We start from the raw sequence: 22,306 nt of genomic DNA, 5'->3' as shown, positions 1-22,306 counted from the left end.
ATGGTTGACAAAGTCGCGGATGATGGCGTTGAACCGAAACCGGCCAAAAAAGAAGGTTCCGGTGAAGGTTCCGGCGATGTCAAACCAAGCTTTAATTTCAAACCATTTAAAGTCCAAATTCCAATTCAAGCTCGAATTGGTAAAATTCAAGAACCTAATCCGGTACCTACCGGTGTTATTTGTGAAGCTCGTGACACCGCCTCATTTTTTACAACAAATGCAAGATGGAGAGAGCGAGAAGAGTTACTTACTTGGGTTCGCGGACAAGGGGTGATGGCCGGATTTGGTGTTTGTATAGATAAATCCGTTATAAAAAGGTTGTATTTGACGATGCAATGTGAAAGGAGTGGGGTATACAAGCCACCTAAGACAAGGAAGAAACCGACCCTTGAAGGCATTGGCTCAAGGAAATGTAATTGTCCGTTTAGGTTGAAAGGTTTCTTTGATAAAGATACAAATGATTGGTGGCTTGCAATGCTTTGTGGAATGCACAACCATGACTTGGAGGTGGGAAAGTTACAAGGACACCTAATTGCGGGTAGACTTCGTGCGGAGGAGAAGAAAAAAGTTATTGAAATGACAAAGAGCTTGACGGTGCCTTGAAATATTCTCACCAATTTGAAGGAAAACAACAATGAAAGTGTGACAACAATCAAGCAAGTGTACAATGTGAGAACAAGATGGCGCAAGGGGGAAAGAGGTGACATGACGGAGTTGCAATTCTTGATTTCGAAGTTGGTGGAGCATAAGTACGTCTATTACACAAGATGCAATAGTGAGGAATCCACTCTTGAAGACATCTTTTTTGCTCATCCGGAGTCAATTAAATTGCTCAACACCTTTCCGACCGTTTTGGTCATGGACTCTACATACAAAACCAACAACTACCGAATGCCTTTGTTTGAGATAGTTGGTTGCACCTCTACAAGAATGACGTATTCCGTTGGTTTCGCCTTTCTTCACTTTGAACTAGAGGATAACTTTGATTGGGCACTTACGATGTTGAAAGGTCTCTTGTACTCAAATGACAACATACCTAAGGTGATTGTCACCGATAGGGATGGTGCTTTGATGAAGGCCGTTGGCACAGTTTTCCCTGAAACATACACCATGCTTTGTTATTTTCATATTGGGAAGAATGTAAGGTCCAAGTGCATCACGGATTGTAAAGTGGTGCCAAAGCCTCCTAAGGGTACAAAACTAGACAAGAAAGAATTGAAGAAGAACAAGATGAAGAATAGCGATGTTGTTGAGAAAGTGGTGAATGCTTGGAGAGAGTTGGTTGAATCTCCCACGGAGGAATCATATCCAATTAATTTGTTGAAATTCAAAGAGGTATGCATGCCATTTCTGGAATTCATTAAATATGTCGAAGAAACGGTTTTGAACCTTAAGGAGAAATTTGTGAGGGCATGGACGGATAAAGTCTTGCATCTAGGGTGTAGAACCACCAACATAGTTGAATTCGCTCATGGTGTTTTGAAAAAATATTTGAGGAGTAGCGTGGGTGATTTGGCATCATGTTGGGATGAAATCCACAAGATGTTGGCGGTGCAATTTGGTGAAATACAAGGTAGTTTCGGGAGGAACAAAACGGTGTTTGAGCACAAATACAAAAAGATCAAGATGATGAAAGAATTGGAGGGTTATGTTTCTAGAAAAGCATTGAGATTTATCTATGATGAATTGAAATGCTCCAAGACATTCGTATTTGGTGAGGAAGATTGTGGTTGTGTTCAAATGACATCCTACGAGTTACCTTGTGCGTGTATTATTGCCATGAAGAGCAAGCAAAAATTGCCTCTTGTCTTGGATGATATATACCCTCATTGGAAAAGGTTGTGTGTACAAGGAGAGAAGATTGATGATGACTTTTCCGTGATGGAGGAGTGGAATGGCATTCAAGAACTTCTCAAGAAAAGCCCTTACAATATGAAGCTCCACATCAAAGAGATGATGCGTCAAATTGCATTTCCGGAAACCACATTTTTGTCTCCGCCTTTGAAAAAGGTGGTAACCAAGGGAGCACTTAAAAGGAAGAGGACTACACTCAAAGTGTCATCAACGGGTCGAATCCCCTCTAGGTGGGAGACCATTGATTCTCAAAATCCGGATAGTCAACCTTCACAACCAAAGAGGTCACTTCCAAAGAGGAAAGGTGCACGCCTTGGCACTTACTCCCGCTCACAAGCTTCATCCTCCACTTCAAAACCGTTTTGGAATATCCCATACATTTCACAAATTCCAAATATCATGAGGCCTTTTGTTGAAGAAATTGTGAATGTTAAAGGGGATGGTCATTGTGGATTCCGGGTGATAGCTAGGCACTTGGGGATGGATGAGGAAGATCATGTATTGATTCGTCATGCACTTATTCAAGAGTTGAGAAATCATAAGAGTGACTACATGCCGATATATGACACGGAGGAGCGTTATAACATAATCTTGAATGGTTTATACCCTCCAAAACGTACAATTGGTGTTGCGCCTCCAGATAAGTGGATGACCACTCCGGATATGGGTCACATTATTGCTTCTTGCTACAAAAGACCTGTTGTTCTATTGACTTTGTCCGAAACAACGGGTGGTGTATGTGAGACATATTTCCCAATCCGAAGTGCTCCTCCACTTAATCCACATTCCAACATCATGTGTCTTTGCTTAATTCCCGATCACTATCTTCATGTGATTTTGAAGGAAGGTTGTCCGTTACCACCGAGTTGTAAGGAGTGGATGAACAACAAGATTGGTGAGGCGAAGAATTGGCATTTTGCATTTTTGGATAGACAAAACGCTTTCAATGAACTCATGTCTAAGGAGCCTAAGCCGCCAAAGAAACCAACAAATGAGCACAATCCAATTGTTTGTGGTGATACTCCCACCCCGCAAAAAAAGGAAAAAGAATTTGAATGGACGGAGGACATGGAAGAGGACGACAATTTAGGAATATCACTAGACCTCTTAGATAGGTTATAATAGGTTAGGAAAGTTATAGGTCGGTTGGTGTTCGTCCTATTTTTTGGTGGTATTACACCCCGACATATTTTTTGGTGGCCGGTTATGTAATTTGTATATTTGTGGCCAATATGTAACTAATATTATATTTATATTAAATGAAATGAATTTTTTTTTTGGTGGCCGGTTATGTCACACCAATTATTGCTTGCATTACTTACTTTGTCTCTAATTATTTGTAATTTGGATCGTTTACGTGTCATTAAGTGTGTTTAAATGATTACGGGTCATTACCGGCTAATTTGTGTAATTTGGACCGTTTGGATCATTATGTGTGATTATGTGATTGTGAAAAAAAACGATGTTTTGGTGTAATTTTGATGCACCAAGTCGTATTATCCAATAATATTGTTAAACTGAGGTAATTAGGTTCAATTACGAGCATTTTAGGGTTTGGACTCAAACTGCATTCAATGCACATCAGTACAACATTTAATGATGTACTGATATATCAGTAGTGCGTGAGTTAACTCGCGCAAGTGTAATACTATGCGTGAGTTAACTCACGCAGTTTTTTTTCATACATGCCTATGCGTGAGTTAACTCACGTAGAGTTTTACACTTGCGCATCTTAACTTACGCAACGTTACTTAACTAACGCATCTTTATCTTTATATAATACAAAAGGATACATCTATGAACATAAGTACACGTGGCGCCTCATTTTGCTTCTACCATTTAATGCTCCTCAAACAAATTTTTTGCAATGCATTAGACCTTTGATCAAGAAAGTTGACTTAATTATGTATTATGTATTATGTATCCATTGCATTTAATATTTTTATCAACCAATTAGAATGGATCATGACTCATAATTTTTTTTCTTAACCAATCAAAATAGATCATGACTCATTTATATTTTATGAGCCAATCAAAATTGATCTTGACATGATTTTCTATATATAGACAATTTGTTTTTCATTATCTTCATATCATGACTCATAATTTTTTTTCTTAACCAATCAAAATAGATCATGACTCATTTATATTTTATGAGCCAATCAAAATTGATCTTGACATGATTTTTTTCCTATATATAGACAATTTGTTTTTCATTATCTTCATCTACCATCTTCCTCTCATAAAATAAAAGACATTTTGTGTCCATAATTTAGGTTTCGAGTATACTTTTTATGATTGTTTTTCATTGTGGTTGTATTTATGTGCTTTTTGTTATAGCATGTAGGTGTGAAAATTCTGTATTTAGTTTTCCTTCATTTTTTTTATCCAGTCCCTTTTTTTTTCTTCTTCTAATTAACTATTTACATTTTCAGGGTAACAAAATTCACGCTATTGTATGAAGAAATATGATCTATAAATTTAAGAAGGATTTGAAGGAAGGAAAGATCTACTTTGGTGTTGTGCTACAAATCTTGGATCTTATCAAACAACGAAACATGACTACAAACAAAAATTTTAGTTTAACACAAATAAAATTATGCGGAGTGAATAGTGTACCTTCAGATATTTCAGTTCAGATATTTGGTGTTTCTTATTATGTCATTTATATGTATAATACTTTTATTTTGTTCGGATTAGTTTTTTCATCACAACATTATTTTCGATCTTAAACAATCTATTTGGAGGCTTTGATAAACTTTTTTTTTTAAAGAATGAGGCTTTGATAAACTTGATCATTTGTTATTTATACAAGTACAAAAAAACAACCATTTTTAGAAAACTCCAATATTGTTTTAAGCAATTGTAAATTTAAAACAATTAATTGGACTCAAAGTGGTTAATGAGTTCTACTAAAAGATGAATTATTCAAGAAAAATAATTTTTGTTAAGACTTTAATTTCCTCTTTGCTCGAATTACCCGGGTCCTTTTCCTCTGGGACCGGAGGGTTAACCCCAACAACAAAAAAACATATTAGATTTTTTCCACTATAGTTTTAAACAAGTCTATGAATAACAAGATAAATGATACACATAAATGTATCAATCATGCAAGATAAATGTCTTTTGTTACTAAATGATTAATGATACACATAAATGCATCAATCATGCAAGATAAATATGGAAGATATTTGTTTGACCAAATAAATGAAGGATATTATTATGAATGTGTTATGAATAATTGAAAAAGACATTTGTACTACTTTATATGTGTCATCACTTATATTATAAGTCATTCAAATGTTAACATATGTCAATGATAATTTCCAAGCCAAACAGATTCAAACACTTTAAAAAGGAACATGATGTAAAAAAAAATTAGCATTTATCTACAATATTCTTTTCTTTTTTTTTTCCGAATATTACAAGTTTTTTTATGGTATATCAATGTATGCAACAAAATAATAGTAAATGCAACAAAAAAAAATCTCTATATAATACAAAAGGATACATCTATGAGCCATAGTACACTTGGCATCATATTTTTCATCTAGCATTTAATGTTATTCATCTAGCATTTTTCATCTCTCTCATCAAAGAATATTCCTTCTTATTTTTATGTGATTAAAACGTAAATGTTGACTAAAAAATGGATGGTTTAATGGCGTGTAAATGCTATTAACTTTCATTACATTTTTTTAATTTGTTTCATAGTCAAACCTGAAAAAATGAACATATTTTTTTATCCTTCTTCTTTTCCATACGTTTCTTCCAAGCTTTAACACCATTTTTTTTCCTCTTCCAGTTGTTAGGTAGCATATTTTAAATCACGATCATATTTTCAATCACGAAGATATGATATAGTAAAAATCAATTAGATGAAAATCATAGTCTCAAGTGTAACAAGGTAAGTGGATTCAAATATTTTATTTTCTTAGATTATTGACGATGTCAACATGTTAGTGCTGGTTTGATGCCTGTATTTGTGTAATGTTCATAGATGTGTGCTAATCGTTCTTCCATTAGTATTTGTGTACAAAAAGTTCAAACATACTTTTAACCACTATTTAATAGATATTTGTTTATAATTTCAACATTACTTCTCGGTTCTCACCATGCTTTGAATTTTTCCTTATAAATATTACTTCAACCATCACCATTCCTCACATCATTTTAACATTCAGTTATAGAATTTAAAATTATTTCAAAATCATGTTTGTTCATTTATAGTTTGTATCCATTTTTTATTAAAAAAAAATTGTATTATTTTTCTTCATAGTGCCCATAAATAGTGTTTCATCCTTATTCTCTAAATATTACATATTTGTTTTTGGTTCTTGACTACTTTGGGTTTGCAATTTATTTAAATCTATTATTTTATATTTTAATCCTCTTTCTATCTCTCTTTATTTTTATAGCCTTTTTACCTAATTTTTTGTTCAACTTTTCTTCTTTGGCTCTTCAACCAATTGTTCTTTGGTTTTAACGGGATTTTATTGATTTGTTCTATTTTTCCAGTTATGTGGATACAAGTAAAGATGAAGCGCAAGGATGCAATAATTGAAGTTTGACTACATGGATTTGTAGAGTTCCTCTCAACAAAAGAAAGAATTTGGAGAGAGTAGAATATTTTAATCAAGCTTTATATTTTAAGAGTTGTATATATTACAAATTTGATTCAAGTGTCTGATGTTATATGAATTTTAAGTAGTTTTATTTGCATTGAGATTGTAAAAATGCTAGCAGTAATATTGATATTGTTGCAAGTGTCTAACTAATCACACTAATGACGAGTTATGAGTGTTCGAATATAAACCGATTCAAAAGAAAATCATAAATTGGTACAAAAACTGAAAATCACAAAATCTAATATCGTTGCATATGTTTGAATGTCCTTTGTGAAAACCTTTTGCATTAGATCATACATTGATTTGATTATTCGATTTTTTTTACCTCAAATTGATCGAAACCGCACGGCAAACCCTAGAATGACGAGCCACTATTTTTTTTTCTTTTTCTTTTCTTATATGATATGATCCTTTGGTTTTCGTCTTCCTTTTATAATAGTAAATGAAGGGAGTATATTTTATGATGTTGAATAACCCAATGATTTGTGTTATGTTAGTTCTCTCATTATTTGTAACATTGTTCCATGTTTCTTCAATGACTTTCTGCATCTGTGTCAAAATAAAGTTATGGATATTTAGTGCAACAAAGGTTTAAAAAAATATATTTGTGGATGTTTTTCAAATTAAGTATCGTCAAGCACACAACTGAGAGATGATATCTCTAGAAAAAAATTGTTAGCTTAACGTAAAACTTCGCACAAGCGTACACACCCTTGGTCAAAAAGAAATGCATTAAACTTTTGGAAATACCGACGCTAAATTAACGGTTTTTAACTTCATAGGGAATTAATCCTTGATAAAAATCGTGGGATTGACTTTCTATTATGTTTGATATATCAATCTTTGCTCTTCTACTCATGTTTCTTTCATGATTTTTTTAAAGTTGCAATTTTGGGTTGTCTTTATCCAATAAGATGTCGAAACATAACCTAATTTCATTGTTGTTCTTTTTAGCAAAACTTGCATCAAAGTATCCCAATCAAATTTTTTTGAATAGAATCAATCAAAGTATGGACTTCATCTTTATAGAAAATTTGGGAATTAAAGGTAATTTCCACTTTTTTATGTTTTGTGGTTACTAATTTAAAATTGAACAAAAAATAAATAAAATTTATGGTGAACCTCTCCAATTATAAGTGGAAATTAATGACAAGCTGATCGTCGTGAAAATTTCTTTTTTCTAAAGAATCGTTGTGGGAATTTCTATTATAATTATAAATGATTATCACATACTTTTATTTACTAGAATTTCCATTTTTGGTGTATTATCTTTTTAAGAAATGATTATTATATATTTTTATTTGTATGAAATTCTATTTTTGGTATTTTTATCATGGATTATTTTATTAAGGAAATCATCTAAAAAAATTAATCGATTTTTATAATCATCATGTGCATTAAATCAAAATTTAAGAAGATGTTTTTTCAAAATAAAAATGAATGACAATTAGATATTTAAATGTTATTATTCAAAAAAAAATTAGATATTTAAATGTTTGAATTTTAATAAGAAAAATGATATATAATTAGAGACTACAATAAGTACTCCAACCCTTATTATACCAATTCATCCATTTTTTAAATAAAAAATTATATAACCGTTTTTTTATCCTTCATCAAATCAAACCATGCCCATAAGATTATTTTAACATTATTAACCACCTCCCTTTATTTTGGTGAAGCCAAATTGATCATAGAATAGATAATTAATCTGATCAAATGATGAGTCTTTTTATTCTTAGAGACAATCAAATTGAATCACAACTCCATAAATTGCCGCATTACTTTTAACATTATTAAATACATTTTCAGTAAATTTTAAGTATTTTTTTAAGGAAAATTTTAAGTATTTTAAAACGATTTTTTTAAAAAAAATCCAATTACAATAAAAACAACATATATATTTCATGAAAGCCTAAAATATACACCAATAAAATCAAACTAATTAATACAATATATTTTAGGCTTAAAAATAAATTTAATATATTTTAAAAAACTTAAAGGCTAATAATTTTAAGTCTATAACGAAAATTATATTAAATTTATTTTTATTGTGTCTGGTAATTGATTGTGTGACTGGATGTTAGTGTAAAACAAACATTGATAGTGTATATCATTTAATCTCATAATTTCCAAAAAAAACATTTCATTCATTAATAAAAAATAAACAAATAAATAATAATTAAAAAGAAGAAAATTCTCATGTGCTTGACGTAAGAACATCTTTTAATAGTATAATAATAATGATCATAAATATCTTTTAACACAAAAAACTTCATAATGATCAATGGACCATAATGATTCTTGGGTATGACATTTAATGCCATTATTAAAAAAAATAAAAGTCATAGTGAATTTTTTGTTGGTAAAATTTTTTTATGGTGAATGAATGTTAATTTTGTATAAGGTAGAAAAAATCTTAGAGATAAAAGAGCACTCACTAAGTTATTTAGTATTTACATTTGCATACCTCCAAAGATACTAGAAGGGCTCAAAACCCGTAACCTTTAAATTTAAAGTATGTCTTTACACTGCTACACTAAACCCTCTTTGATGGTCGGTATAGGATAGAGATATGATAGAATATGAAATTCGATAGAGACATGATATGATATAGACAAGATAACAAAAATCTTATCATGTGTTTGATGCGTACATGATAACAAAATATCATTATAATTATATAAAAAAATTAATCTAACAATTAATTAAATATTGTAAAACTGACATGTATATAATTATAGTAACGAATATATATATTTTCAAACATTACTATCATTATAAGAATGTATTTTGTCAAGTTAGAATAACACATCTGCATTTCAACCAAAGACCAAATATGTAGGATTTTGAAATGACAAAGGTTGAATAAAAAATCGGCTTAATTGCAGTTTTAACTCCCTAACTTTCACAAAGTTGCGATTTTGGCCCCCTAAGAATAAAAAAACTACAAAACGGCCCCCTAAGTTTTGCATCTGTGGCAGTTTTAGCCCCCAATGTCAACTTTGACTCGGTCTACGCTGACGTGGCACCCTAAGTGAGGTGCTACGTGTTATTTTTTTAATTTTTTTTTGTCTTGGGGGGCCAAAACTGCTATAGATGCAGAACTTAGGGGGCTGTTTTGTAGTTTTTTTAATTAGGGGGCCAAAATTGCAATTTTGTGAAAGTTAGGGGGTTAAAACTGCAATTAAGCCTAAAAAATATTATGAAAGCGAATAAAATCAAAAAACTAAATTTTAAGATAATTTTTTTTTTAAAAAAATGACATCCAAATACTTTCAAAATAGTTAATCATAATGTTGATACTCCAGGGAGGAGTCTATACTGGATTTAATCATTAAATTAGTATAAGAGCAACCACACAAGTAAGGTTGATAACACATCTTTACTTAAAATGTATAATAAGCATGTATTTTGTTAACTTCACATAACACATCTATGTTTTGCTATTGTCAGATCTCATCAAAGACCATAAGTGAAGGAAATGGAAATAATGAAGGTTGGATTAAAAAAAATAGAATTAAAGCAAATGATATAAAAAAAAACTAAATTTATAAAATAAAAGAATCAAGAAAATGACAAAAAAAAAAGATCATTATAATGTTGGGACTTATGTATGGGCCTAAACAGGATAGGATAATCACATTATGCTAAGAGCAACCACAAAAGTGAGATTGACACCACATCCAAATTCTCAAGGTATTAAGTATATGGGGTCATCTTACTTATATGTTCATCACCTTATGCTCTTCAATCTAATGTGCAACTTTAACTTAGATATGACATATTAATATCTATCATTTAACCAACTTGGGTAAGTCAGGTGGTATTGACTTGGGACCCAATGCTAAATTGGCTGGGCTAATTTAGCTTATTTAAAAAATAATAATTATCCCTTAAGTTTGAGACTCTCTGCATATGATCTGGTAGCACAGCTAAATAAGACTAGAGAAGGTTTAACATGGTAAAAAAAAAGTGGGTTGGTGGTGATTTAATGAAGGAAGATTTTTGTTCCTTTCCTGAAAATGGAGAAAAGAAGAGAAAAAATAAACTAGAAAAATTGAGAAGACATAAAAGGAATTTGAAATGAAAGAAATAATAAGAAAAAAGGGGTTTATGCGTTGTCAGTGAATATAGAGAATAAAGTAGTTGTTGGACGTGTTTGTTGAAGGAGTTGTATATTTTTGGACAAATTTTTTAACAAAAACTTAAAATAAAAAAATCACATTATTTTAAAAACTCTAACAAGCGTGTATTTTGTCAACTCAGTAGAACAGTATCCAGTTTTTCATTGTCAAATCTCACCAAAGACCAAAAGTGAAGGATTTTAAAATAATATAAGTGGAATAAAAAATATAACCTGAAAGCGAATGACTTCCAATAAATAAAATTTGAGATAAACAAATGACATCCAAAAACTAACAAAAATGTTTATCATAATGTTGGGATAATATTGAGATTCCTGGTAAGCCTACCTACACTGATATGAATATTTATATTAGGCCAATATCAACCATACAAGTGAGATTGATACCGCATTTTAACACAAAACCATAAGGCATTAGGTACATGGAGCATCTCACTTATATGTTGTTGAAAATTTACTCTTTCATCCAATGTAGAATGTACAGTTACACTTGACATATTAACATATCTTAATCAAGTGTGCGACCATCCGTGCATGTAATTATGTGACATAGTCAATTAATGTCAAACAGAGACACAACATGTTCAAAAACGTGGGCTGGAAGTGGTTTCTTGAAGGAGTTGAAGGTTTTTGGGTAATTATTTTACCAAAAAATTAGCATTTTAAAATGAGTTTAGTGAACATGTATTGTGTCAAATCACAATCGTTATAAAGATTCTTCTATTTTCAAATCATTCAAAAGACCAGGCGTGAATGAGTTTGAAATGATAGAGGTTGAATAAAAATAGCATGAAAGCGAATGACATCTAAATACTAATTTTTTAGATAAAATAATTAATAAATGACATTCAAACACCAGCAAAGTAATTCATCTTAATGTTAGAATGATAGATGGAGCCTAAATTAGGTTGGATCACTGTATTAGGCTAAGAGCAACCACACAGGTGATATTGACACCGCATGTTCACTCAAATTGTCTAATAAGTATGTATTTTGTCGACTCAACATAATGCTTCTACAATTGTTTATACTGTGACCCACCGAAGACCAAAATGGAAGAATTTAAAATAATTAAAGTTAGAGAAAGGCATTGCATTAAGGTGAATGACATCAAAAAACTTAAATTTAATATAATAAAATTAAGCAAATGACATCCCAAAACAAAAAAAATATCATTATAGTGTTTGGATTTCAGATAAATCCTACAATGGATTGGATTGTCACATTTGAATATGAGAAACCTCATATGTAAGATGAAAACCACATCTCCATCCGAAACCTATAAAGACATTAGGTATATTGGCCATCTCACATATATGTTGTTCAATATCAAAAGTAGAAGTTTCACTCACACATGACACATTAACATCTCTCTCAACATCTACTCTTACATAAAATGTGAAACTTTAACTCGAATTTGACACATTAACATCTCTCCATTAAGTGTCAGACTCTATGTGCCCATGATCGATCACTGAAATAAGTGAGAATGATACCACTCCCCCAAAATAAGTGAGAATGATACCACTCCTACTCCACCAAAATGTTGAAATAGGATATAATGCAACTGTTGTGCATTTTGAGCGAGCCAACACTGATGTGGATCCACACGTTTTAAAAAATAGAAATCAGATAAGTGAGAATGATACATCTTCATCCGAAAGGCTTAAGTATGAATTTTTTTTACTTATTTGTTGTTCAACCTGAACTCTTTTATCCAATGTTAGACTTTAACTGACATTTTCTTCATCTTAATATTATCTCTATTACGTATGACGATATTCTAGCCTGTGCTTGGCACGGGTGTCCATACTAGTTATATATATAATCAAAACCGTGTATATTAATGTATATGCTCTTTGCTAAAACCATTTATTATTATTGAATGAATATGCATGTTTTTTTTTTGCTAACGAAATTTTTATTTTGTTTTTTGTTACTGCTAACGAATGAATATGCATGTTTGAACCCAAAAAAGTAGTATAGAATATGAAAGGCCTAGACATTTAAGAAAAAAATCGTATACTATCTATAAAAATGAATGAAATGAGCTTTCAAAACCTCTATAAAGGTAGTATTATAAAAAGAGAAATGATAGCAACACACACATTTCAACATACCTTTTTTATTGGTTGCAATTCGCACGGGTTCCACCAAATCATGTGAGAGCCATATAAATTTGGTGGAACTCAAGTGAGTTTTAACCAATCAAAAGAGTGTGTTAAAAAATGTATATTAAAATGTGTGTTACTAACATTCCTCATTATGCAAAAGAAATGAAATTATTTTCCATGAAAACCGGTAAAGGTTATTGTCTCCTTTTTCTTATTTGATTTCTTCAATTTAATTGCAATCAACATTTGGTCTTCACAGTTTTTTTGCCAATCATAGACATTGATAAAATCAAGTGTACGTATTTTCCAAATGGAAAGGAATTATTTAGGAAAAACCTTGCATTGAATTATATCATCAGAATAAAAGTTGGAAATTAATATATTTTAATGTTTTTATAACAATAAAAAATAGCACAAGAAAAAAGCGCACCATACAAGTATGTTCCTTTTTTTACTCATATAAAAACTATCTTTTCCCCTAAAAAAACATATTCGTTTTTTTTTAATAATTTTATTTAGGTGAGATTTTTTTTTTGGTCAATATCTCTCTTTATTTAGGTGAGTTGAGTCCAAAGAGAAAACCTCATGAATCAAAAAGAGATTACAATGTATTATCCATCGAGGATGTCCTAATGCTGGTATTGAGGATTGTACTCACACTTTAATGGGGGCTGGAGTCAATTTATTATCAACTAAATCAACATATATCGACAATATAAGCACATTCTCAATCACACTACATATCTTTATATTTTTTATCTTTATCTTTATAATAAACATTTGTCTTACATTACATATAAAGTACACATGACGGTCTCTCATTTCCTACCTCATTTCATGCTATGATATTTCATTTTTATAGAACAAAATATTCAAATAAATATTTAAAATTGTCCATGATGATTATTCTAAATTAAATGTTTTTATATCAGCATTTACACAAAAAATCAATTATGTCTATATTTGTTTTTTTTTGGGTCAAGTTATGCCGATATATGTTAATTGTGGGTGTTTACTAATTTGTTAAATAAATGTCTTTCAAGTGGTACTAACATGTTTTCCTAATTCAACTTTCAATTTATGGATTTCTCCCATTTAGTATCAAAAACATATATTCTTTCTCAATGAAGATTTGGTTCAATTGTCGTGAGTTTAGCTTTTACTGCTAACGTGAAAACTTCTTGATGGGTGGTACGTAAGTATCTCAATTAGAGCTCGATAAATCTCAAAATCTATCCTAATTCAGATGAGCCCTTGGAGTCTGACTCACTAAACTTTCACTTATAAAAAATAAACAAATTAAAAATAACAAGTTTTCTTTGTGAGAAAAACATCCGCAATGCAAAATATATTCTTTTATTTTTTTTAAAATGTATTTGATAGTTTTGAATATGTCCACCAACAAGCATATTTTTCTTTTGGTGAATTTTAATGGAATGCTTACTAACAAGTATATGTACATCATCGTTCATAAAAAAATAAATAATACACATCATCGTAAATATATATATTTTCTTCAGTTTGATGTAAATATGATTTATTTTCAATTTAAATGACTGAATAAGTATACCACTTATTTTTACGATCACACCCCTTAATTAAGGGAATGTTTAATATGACGTTTCTTTTTACCATTTCTTTTTTACTTAATTAAAAAAATATCACATCATTTAAAATGTTAAATAAATATGTAATTTATCAGCTCAAGTAACACATCAATATTTTTCATGGTTACTTTCCAGCAAATACCAAAAGTCTTCTCATGGATAATCACATTAGACTAAGAGTAACCACAAAGATGAAATTGACACCACATCTCCGTCCTAATCTTTAACGCACTGGTATATAAGTCATCTCATTTATATGTTTCTCACCACATACTCTTGCATCCAATATGAAGTTTTAACTCATATATGACATATTAAGTTATTAACATATCTCCTTTACGTGTGAGACTTTGTACATTTGTAATCTGGTAACATAACCAAATAAGATTAGAGAAAACATAACATGCTATAAAAGTGGGTTGGTGGTGATTTAATGGATGAATGTTTTTATTCTTTTCATTCATGAGAAGAGAGATAATAAGAAAAAAAGAAATGTTTGTGCTTTGTCTATGAGAGTATATAGAATAGAGTGAATTCCTGGTGATTTACGAGTTTGTTGAAGGAGTTCGAAATTTTTTAGTATATATTTTACCAAAAAATTAAACTAAATAAAAAATGTCACATTGTTTTAATAATAAATACAACAACCCTTTATTTTGTCAAATTAGCAAAACGCATGCAATTTTTCATTGTCAAATCCAACCAAAGATCAAAAGTGAATGAATTTGAAATAATAGAGGTTAAATAAAAGATATAGCATGAAAGTGAATAACAACCAATAACTAAAATTTAAGATAAAAAATTAACAAATGTCATCCAATACCTAACAAAGTAGTTTATCATAATTTTGGGATAATGTTCAGACTTTCAGATGAGCCTACATTGAGTTAGATCACCATATTAGGTCAAAAGCAACCATATAAGTGAGATTGCCACACCACATCTTCACAAAAAAATCTTAAGTCATTAATGTTATACCCTAATTTTGGACCTAAAAATACTAGTCAATCTTTCCTTTCTTGCATTATAAGTCATTTGAACTGTCTCTGATCAATTGCATCTTTCTCTGCATTCTATTTCCATGTTATTTGCAAAATTTACACACAAGGGTATTTTAGTCATTTTCTATGTCAAATTTCTCTCAGTCTTTCAAAATTTTGTTTGAGTCCTTTCAAGTAGTGTGAATAAGTCTTCATTTCAAGGCTATGTCAAAATCCAGTTCAAGAATTACATTTGAGATCATTTTGAGTCAGTTTTGCCCCTAGGGGCATTTTAGTCTTTTCATGTGTTAAAGCTCTGTTTAAACCCTTAAAATTGTCTCTGAGTCTTTCAAGTTGGTTTAAATAAACTTGTGTCTCAGTTCTCTGTTAAAAACCATTTTAAAGTTGCATCTGAGTCATTTTTAGTCGTTTTAGCCCCAGGGGCATTTTGGTCATTTCACACGAAATTTCGGCAGAGAGGTTACTTTAAAGTACCTCATTTAGGTAGTTGGTTCATTTTAGTCCGTTTGGTCAATTTTAGTCGTTTCACTTTACGTTATTTTCAAATTACGTTTTTTACCAATTTTATTTTAATTACATTTTTAGTCCTTTTTTATTTTTGCATTTTAGTCCTTCAATTTTTAATAATTGCAAATAGGCCCAAAAGTTTGTTATAAGTCCAGTACACATGTCAGTTTGTCATTTGTCCAGTTAGTTACAATCCAGTCCACGTGGCAGCAAGCCATTGGTTCAAAGATGCACAAGTGTCAGCTATAAAGGGGCCTAATCATCACAGATCCATTCAGAATTGGCCAACTCACACAAACACACTCTCAATTTCTCTCACCAAAATCACAGATCACAAATTCAAAGAACTCAAGAACACGATGAACAACTTCATCACCTTCAAACCCTAACCGCTTTTTTCAGAATCGCATTTCCTCCAAATCCTTTCGAATTCACACCAGTTCTCATCGATTCAACCACAAACAAATTCGTTTCAACAATCATTTCATCAAACCAGATTCTAATTCAACAAAATCTACCAAATTCGATCGAAGCTGCGAAGGTTCTCAGTAATTCTCTGCGAGAATCATCATCATCGAACCTTTCTCCTGCAATTCGAGCACGAATGCGATCACAGGAGGAGGATTGAGGAAGAGAAGAAGAAGATCAAGAAAATCAGCATCAACATCAAGTCGAACTCAAACAAGAAACAGGTTCATCAAAGATTGAACCAATTTCGTCAAAGCCACAACGAAACATTCAAAAAACCAAATCAAACTTCAATTCAAGCTGATTCCGAACCCTAGGGTTTCGAAAATCACCAAATCGAAAGTCAACAGGGAAAGAATTTGGAATTTGCGAAAGGATCGAAGAGGCTAGGGTTTGAGCAGTTTACAGAAAGCCAAAAGACGAAGAAGAAAGTGCAAAGCTGAACGAAGCAAGAACATTAACAACGTCTTCAAGGAGTGGCGAAGCGAACTGGTACTCCTTTCTTCTCTCTCTCTTTTTCAAATTTTTCGCAACTTAAGTCGTTAGATCTAGCTCAATTGCGTGATTGTTCCCAAAAATTATTTGCAAATTCGAACAGAGGAGAAGAAGAGGATCGTTTTGATATAAGTTTTTTAAGGAAAAGGATAAGTTTCGTTTTCCAGTGCGGCGGCGCCGCCGGCAGCCACCGCGCTGGAAAACCACGCCGTTCGTCCTCTCCGTTCAACACTTGCAGAGCACCTCTCTCTAAACATAACCTAGAGAGAGAAACGTGTAGGAATTGTGTGGTTTTCTTCTTTGATTTTACTTTTATACTCCCTTGTGATCCCATGCGTGTGCGTACATCATCATATCATGCTCCCACGCGTTCTGTAGCGTTGGATCTAGGGTTTTGGCTCCCTGGATCAATCCAACGCGCCTGATGCGTTTGGATGATCCAGGATCCATTTCCCTTGGGCCTGGACGTTCTTTTCTTGCAGTTTCTTCGTTTTTGCTTGTTTCTTGCTATTTTGCATGCCATTTCTTGCTAACTGCACCCCTGCATGTTCAAAAATCCTTTAAAAGATTCCTAAAAAAAAATTCCTATGTGTTCTTGATCATTTTCTTGATATTTTTGTGATGCTGTCATGTGTTAAATCTTGATTAAAAAATGTGTGGTATTTTCTTGTCAATTGTTTACCATTTTTGTTAAAAAATTGTGAAGTTTTTATATGTTTTTGTGTCTAAAAATTCTTTAAAAATTCCAAAAATTTTCATACACATTTCTTGGTAGTTTTGTGGTATTTTTGTAATGATTCTAGCCTATTGAAAATTGATAAAAATATATGTGGAGTTTTCTTGTGATTTTATGTTACTTTTTGTTAATTTCTTGTGAAATTTTTGCATGTTCTTGATCCCAAAGTCTTGCTATGGCATATTGATCCTTGGTGTGAGAGTTTGCAATGTGTATACCCCTGATTTAGAGTTGTTCTTTTCTGTTTTGGAGTGTGATTTGTTAGTTTCTTGTTTTACAAGTCATGTAAATAATTGTTTGTGGAAATAAAGTGTGATATATGCTTAAAATGTGTCATAATTCTTGGTTTAATATTGTCTTATAATTTTCATGTCGTAGCTGAAATAAAACTCTTTGAAAATTGTCATGGCATGAAAATTATAGGCCTTATGTTTATGAGAATTTTATGACAAAGTTTAGGCATATTTTACCACTTTTGTGTGCTAGGATTTTTACTTTTTTTTCAAGTTTCATTACTTTCCTATGCTATTTTACTTGCATCCATTCCAATCCTTATTATTCCTTGTGCCACTAACCATTTTGTTTCATGTTTCATGCATCTCCACAAGCATACTTCATTCTTCCATTATAGTTTCATTTCTTGCACTTTAATTCCCATATTAATACTTAGAATGTAACACCTAGGAAATCTTGTACTTTACTTTTATGCCATTTTTTTAATTTCTTGCAAGACCATAGAATGTATCTAGGCCAATGATGTAAAGGACAATGGACTCTAATGATGTACACCGACACAAGCACCGACACATGCACACACACCACTTTAGGTATATAGCTAGAATATGCATGTTTAGATGTATGTTTAGGATTGTATGTTTAGATGTATGTTTAGGCTTTAAACTTAGAAAAATCAAATTTCCAAAAAAACTTGAACAAACTTCACTCAAACATTTTTCATAATAAACCTTGGGGTCAAAACCCCATGGAATTTTCCTTTTATTTTCTTAATCAAATCTTAATGAATCTTAATCATACTTTGACCATATTTTGCAATTCACTAATCCAACCTCACAATTTCCTAATCCCATGCCCTTGAGGCCTCTTTCTATTCTTCAAATTCCAATTTTCAAACTTAAAATCAACCAACAAAAACAAAAACCTTTTTGGAAGAGAACTACGGTGGATTTGATCCCTTAAACGGGTACGTAGGCAAGGAACAAAATTCCTTCAATTCAAATAAAATAAAAATTTAAACACATTCTTCTCCCTCCAATTCTTCACTTAGAAACTCTTAGGTTTAATAAATACTTTTCAAAATAGCATTTAAAAATAAAGCGCGCGTAGAAATTAAAGACGGTTCCTATAGGATACTATAGTCGTTATGGGTGCCTAACACCTTCCCGTAGCGAAAACAACTCCCGGACCTCGATTCTCAAGGGTTTTGCTTACCTTTTTCCCTTCCCAAGAAAAAATAAGATATCACCGGTTTAAAAGGTTCAAATGTAATCAATGTTTGACACCCGAAAACCAAGATAAAACAGCTGGCGACTTCACTGAGGACATTCGAGAGTTACGCCTAGTCTTTATTTCCACGCTTGCGCTTGAATTTTTACTTGCTTCTTTTACTTGGATAAATGTTTAAATTCTTGCAAACGTGTGGGGTGAGAATATCAAAAGTCCTGCACCCGGGCTGAGTGAACTTAGGATCTAGGAGGGATATAATCGACAATTCATTCCGGGGGTTGCCTCGTGTTTTGGATTATGCGATCAATCCCACATAGCTGAGGCATTTTAGGGGTGATGTTGTCGGCGCGTGTTGTCGCGTTTAGGCACTTTACTTCTAATTGTTCTATGACGCTATGAACCGTAGATAACCAAACCCATCCATGGCCATTTTCTAGGACGTAGTGCGGAGGCTAAACCGAGTGTTGTCTCGAGCTTTAGTTGTCACGCGATACTACACTCAAGTTAGACCTTCCACGGATAATCATGGAGCGAGTGTTGTCTCGTGACACCGTGATATACGTCGGAGAAGTTGCAACTTGGGAACCTTTTTAGAACCTGGTTACTATTATCCTAAAGCCCTAGTTTCACCGGACACCGTGTCCACCCATGACTCCTCGACTTTGAACTTTAACCCACCATGTTTTCTCCGAACTTGAACATAATCATGCATTCATGCATACATGCATACATGCATAAACTTCTTCCATGCATTGTTATCGAAGGGCTTAGACAAGTTGAATTTGTAAACATTGTATGGATGAAGAGGACTAATTCCTACAAGTTCAAGGAAGTGGATTTGGCTAGTTTGAGAGATTTGGCACTCAAGATTGAGGATCCAACTGGTTTCCGACATCGTTACGGGGCTTTACTTCCTATTCTTCATACTAATATGGATGAGAAGCTTGTGCACACTCTAGTGCAATTCTATGATCCGAAGTATCGGTGCTTTACTTTTCCGGACTTTCAGCTGGTGCCTACTCTAGAGGCTTATTCTTCCTTGATGGATCTGTCGATTGCTAAGGGGGTACCTTTCTCAGGACTTGAGCCTCCTCTTACTCCATTGGTTATTGCTAAGGATCTCTATCTCAAGACCACCGATATCTCCAAGAATCTTGTCACTAAGGCACGTATCCGAGGGTTCACTTCAGAGTATCTTCTTGGGAAAGCCAACCTCAATACCACTTGTCAGGACACTCTCGAGGCTATTCTTGCACTTCTCATCTATGGGCTCATTCTCTTTCCGAATCTTGATGGCTTCGTGGACATGAATGCTATTATGATCTTCCACTCCAAGAATCCGGTTCCTACTCTGCTAGCTGACACATACCATGCTATTCATGATCGCACCGGCAAGGGTCATGGTTACATTCTTTGTTGTGTGCCTCTCCTCTATAGGTGATTTATTTCGCACCTTCCGGAGTCTTTCCATGACAATCCGGAGAATTGGTCTATTTCACAGAGGATTATGGCTCTCACTCCTAATGAAGTGGTTTGGCTCACTCCCGCTTCTAGGGTTAAGGAAATTATCTTTGGTGGTGGTAAGTTTCTTAATGTACCTCTTCTTGGTACCCGAGGTGGAATCAACTATAACCCGGAGCTCGCCTTGCGACAATTTGGTTTTCCGATGAAAGATAAGCCCATCAATCTTGCTACGGCTCCTTACTTCTTCCACTACTCCAATGCTCCCACGAGGATAAGAGAGGATTTCATGGAAGCTTGGTCCAAGCTTCGGAAGAAAGAGGTGAAGCATATGGGTGTAAGGTCCGGTATTGCTCATGAGGCCTATACACAGTGGGTGATAAACCAAGCTGAGGAGATTGGTATGCCTTACCCCTCCATGAGATATGTGTCTGCATCTGTTCCTACCATGCCTTTGCCTCTACTCCCACCTACCCAGGAGATGTATCAGGAGCATCTAGCTATGGAGAGTCGGGAGAAGCATCAGTGGAGAGCTAGATACTATGAGGCTGAGAACTTGATCATGACTTTGGATGGAAAGGATGAGCAGAAGACTCATGAGGTCTTGACACTGAAGAAAGAGTTAGCTAAGGCTAAGAGGGAGATTGAAGAGAAAGATAGACTGCTTATGAGGGACTCCAAGAGAGCTAGGGGTGCCCATGACTTCTATGCACGATACTGCGACTATGAGTCTGAGTCTGAGAATGATGCTTCCACTTCCTATGCTTGAGGACCTCCATTCCCTGTTGTTATTTCCATTTGTTCATGTTGGATTTGTCTTGTAAAACTTTATGTTAGTTGTTTGATTCCCTTTTATGTTAATCATTGTTTAGTAATGTTTACAAGTTTTCAATTTGTCTAAAACCCTTCGATGACACAAAAAAGAGTCTTTTTGCATATGCATTAACACATTTCATGCATCATATGCATTCATTGGCCACAAAGAACTTCTCTCGTGCTCATTGCCTCCTGGTTTTGTCCGCCGCAGTCTGAAAAGTGGCTCGTGTTCGCAAAGTCTACCAACCAGACATAATTCATCAAACAAGATTTCACAAGAGAAGAATGATGGCTAACTTCGAAGAGGAAAATGCTCAGCTCCGTGCCGAATTGGCTGCTATGAAAGAAGATTTGGCTAAGGCTCATGACGCTATGTCCGCTATGATGGCTGCACAGGAACAACCAGCCACTTCTGTTCCAGTCACTGCTGAGGTGATTCCCTCTATCCCACTGTCTACTGTGGCTACTGATGCTCGGTTTGTTATGCCCAACGGCCGTCCTTATGGCCTCTCAGCTTACTACTCTCCTAATACCGCTGCTGGTGTCTCTGGTTTTGCTGGTCAAGGACAGGTTCCTGTATCCACTGCTATGCCTCAGGTGACTACTATTGTTACCGACCCTATTGTACACACTGTGCAACAGGTGATTGATGTTGATACTCCGCGTGGACAAGATCCCGCAATGGAATCTATGAAAAGACAGTTGAGGGAGTTGGCTGGAGAACTCCGTGAGGTCAAGGCTAGCCGAGGAAACAATGGTGCTCCTGCTAAAGCTCGTGATCATTGCTTGGTATCCCGATTTGAGGTTCCTAAGAAATTCAAAGAGCCAGAATTTGACAAATACAATGGGACTTCTTGTCCACACAACCATGTCATCCGGTACGTCCGAAAGATGGCAAATTATGCAGATAATGATGCACTAATGATCCATTGCTTCCAGAGTAGCTTGACAGATGATGCAGCAGATTGGTACACTAGTCTGAGCAAAGATAACATCCATACTTTTGAA

The 22,306-nt window shown here is 33.4% G+C and overlaps 2 protein-coding genes across 2 annotated transcripts; both read left to right on the top strand.

Moving 5' to 3' along the window:
- Positions 1 to 603, top strand: LOC146955227 (uncharacterized). The gene has a single exon (XM_085748050.1). The coding sequence runs from the start codon at positions 1 to 3 to the stop codon at positions 601 to 603; it is 603 nt and encodes a 200-aa protein (XP_085604176.1).
- Positions 604 to 705: 102 nt separating this feature from the next.
- Positions 706 to 2,976, top strand: LOC146955226 (uncharacterized). Its single transcript, XM_085748044.1, has one exon. The coding sequence runs from the start codon at positions 706 to 708 to the stop codon at positions 2,974 to 2,976; it is 2,271 nt and encodes a 756-aa protein (XP_085604170.1).
- Positions 2,977 to 22,306: the final 19,330 nt, after the last annotated feature.

This window comes from Medicago sativa, chromosome 1, assembly GCF_051527215.1.
Source record: "Medicago sativa cultivar Bolivia chromosome 1, Bolivia_mono, whole genome shotgun sequence".
Lineage (NCBI taxonomy): Eukaryota > Viridiplantae > Streptophyta > Magnoliopsida > Fabales > Fabaceae > Medicago > Medicago sativa.
This window is presented reverse-complemented; position numbering and strand designations above follow the sequence as displayed.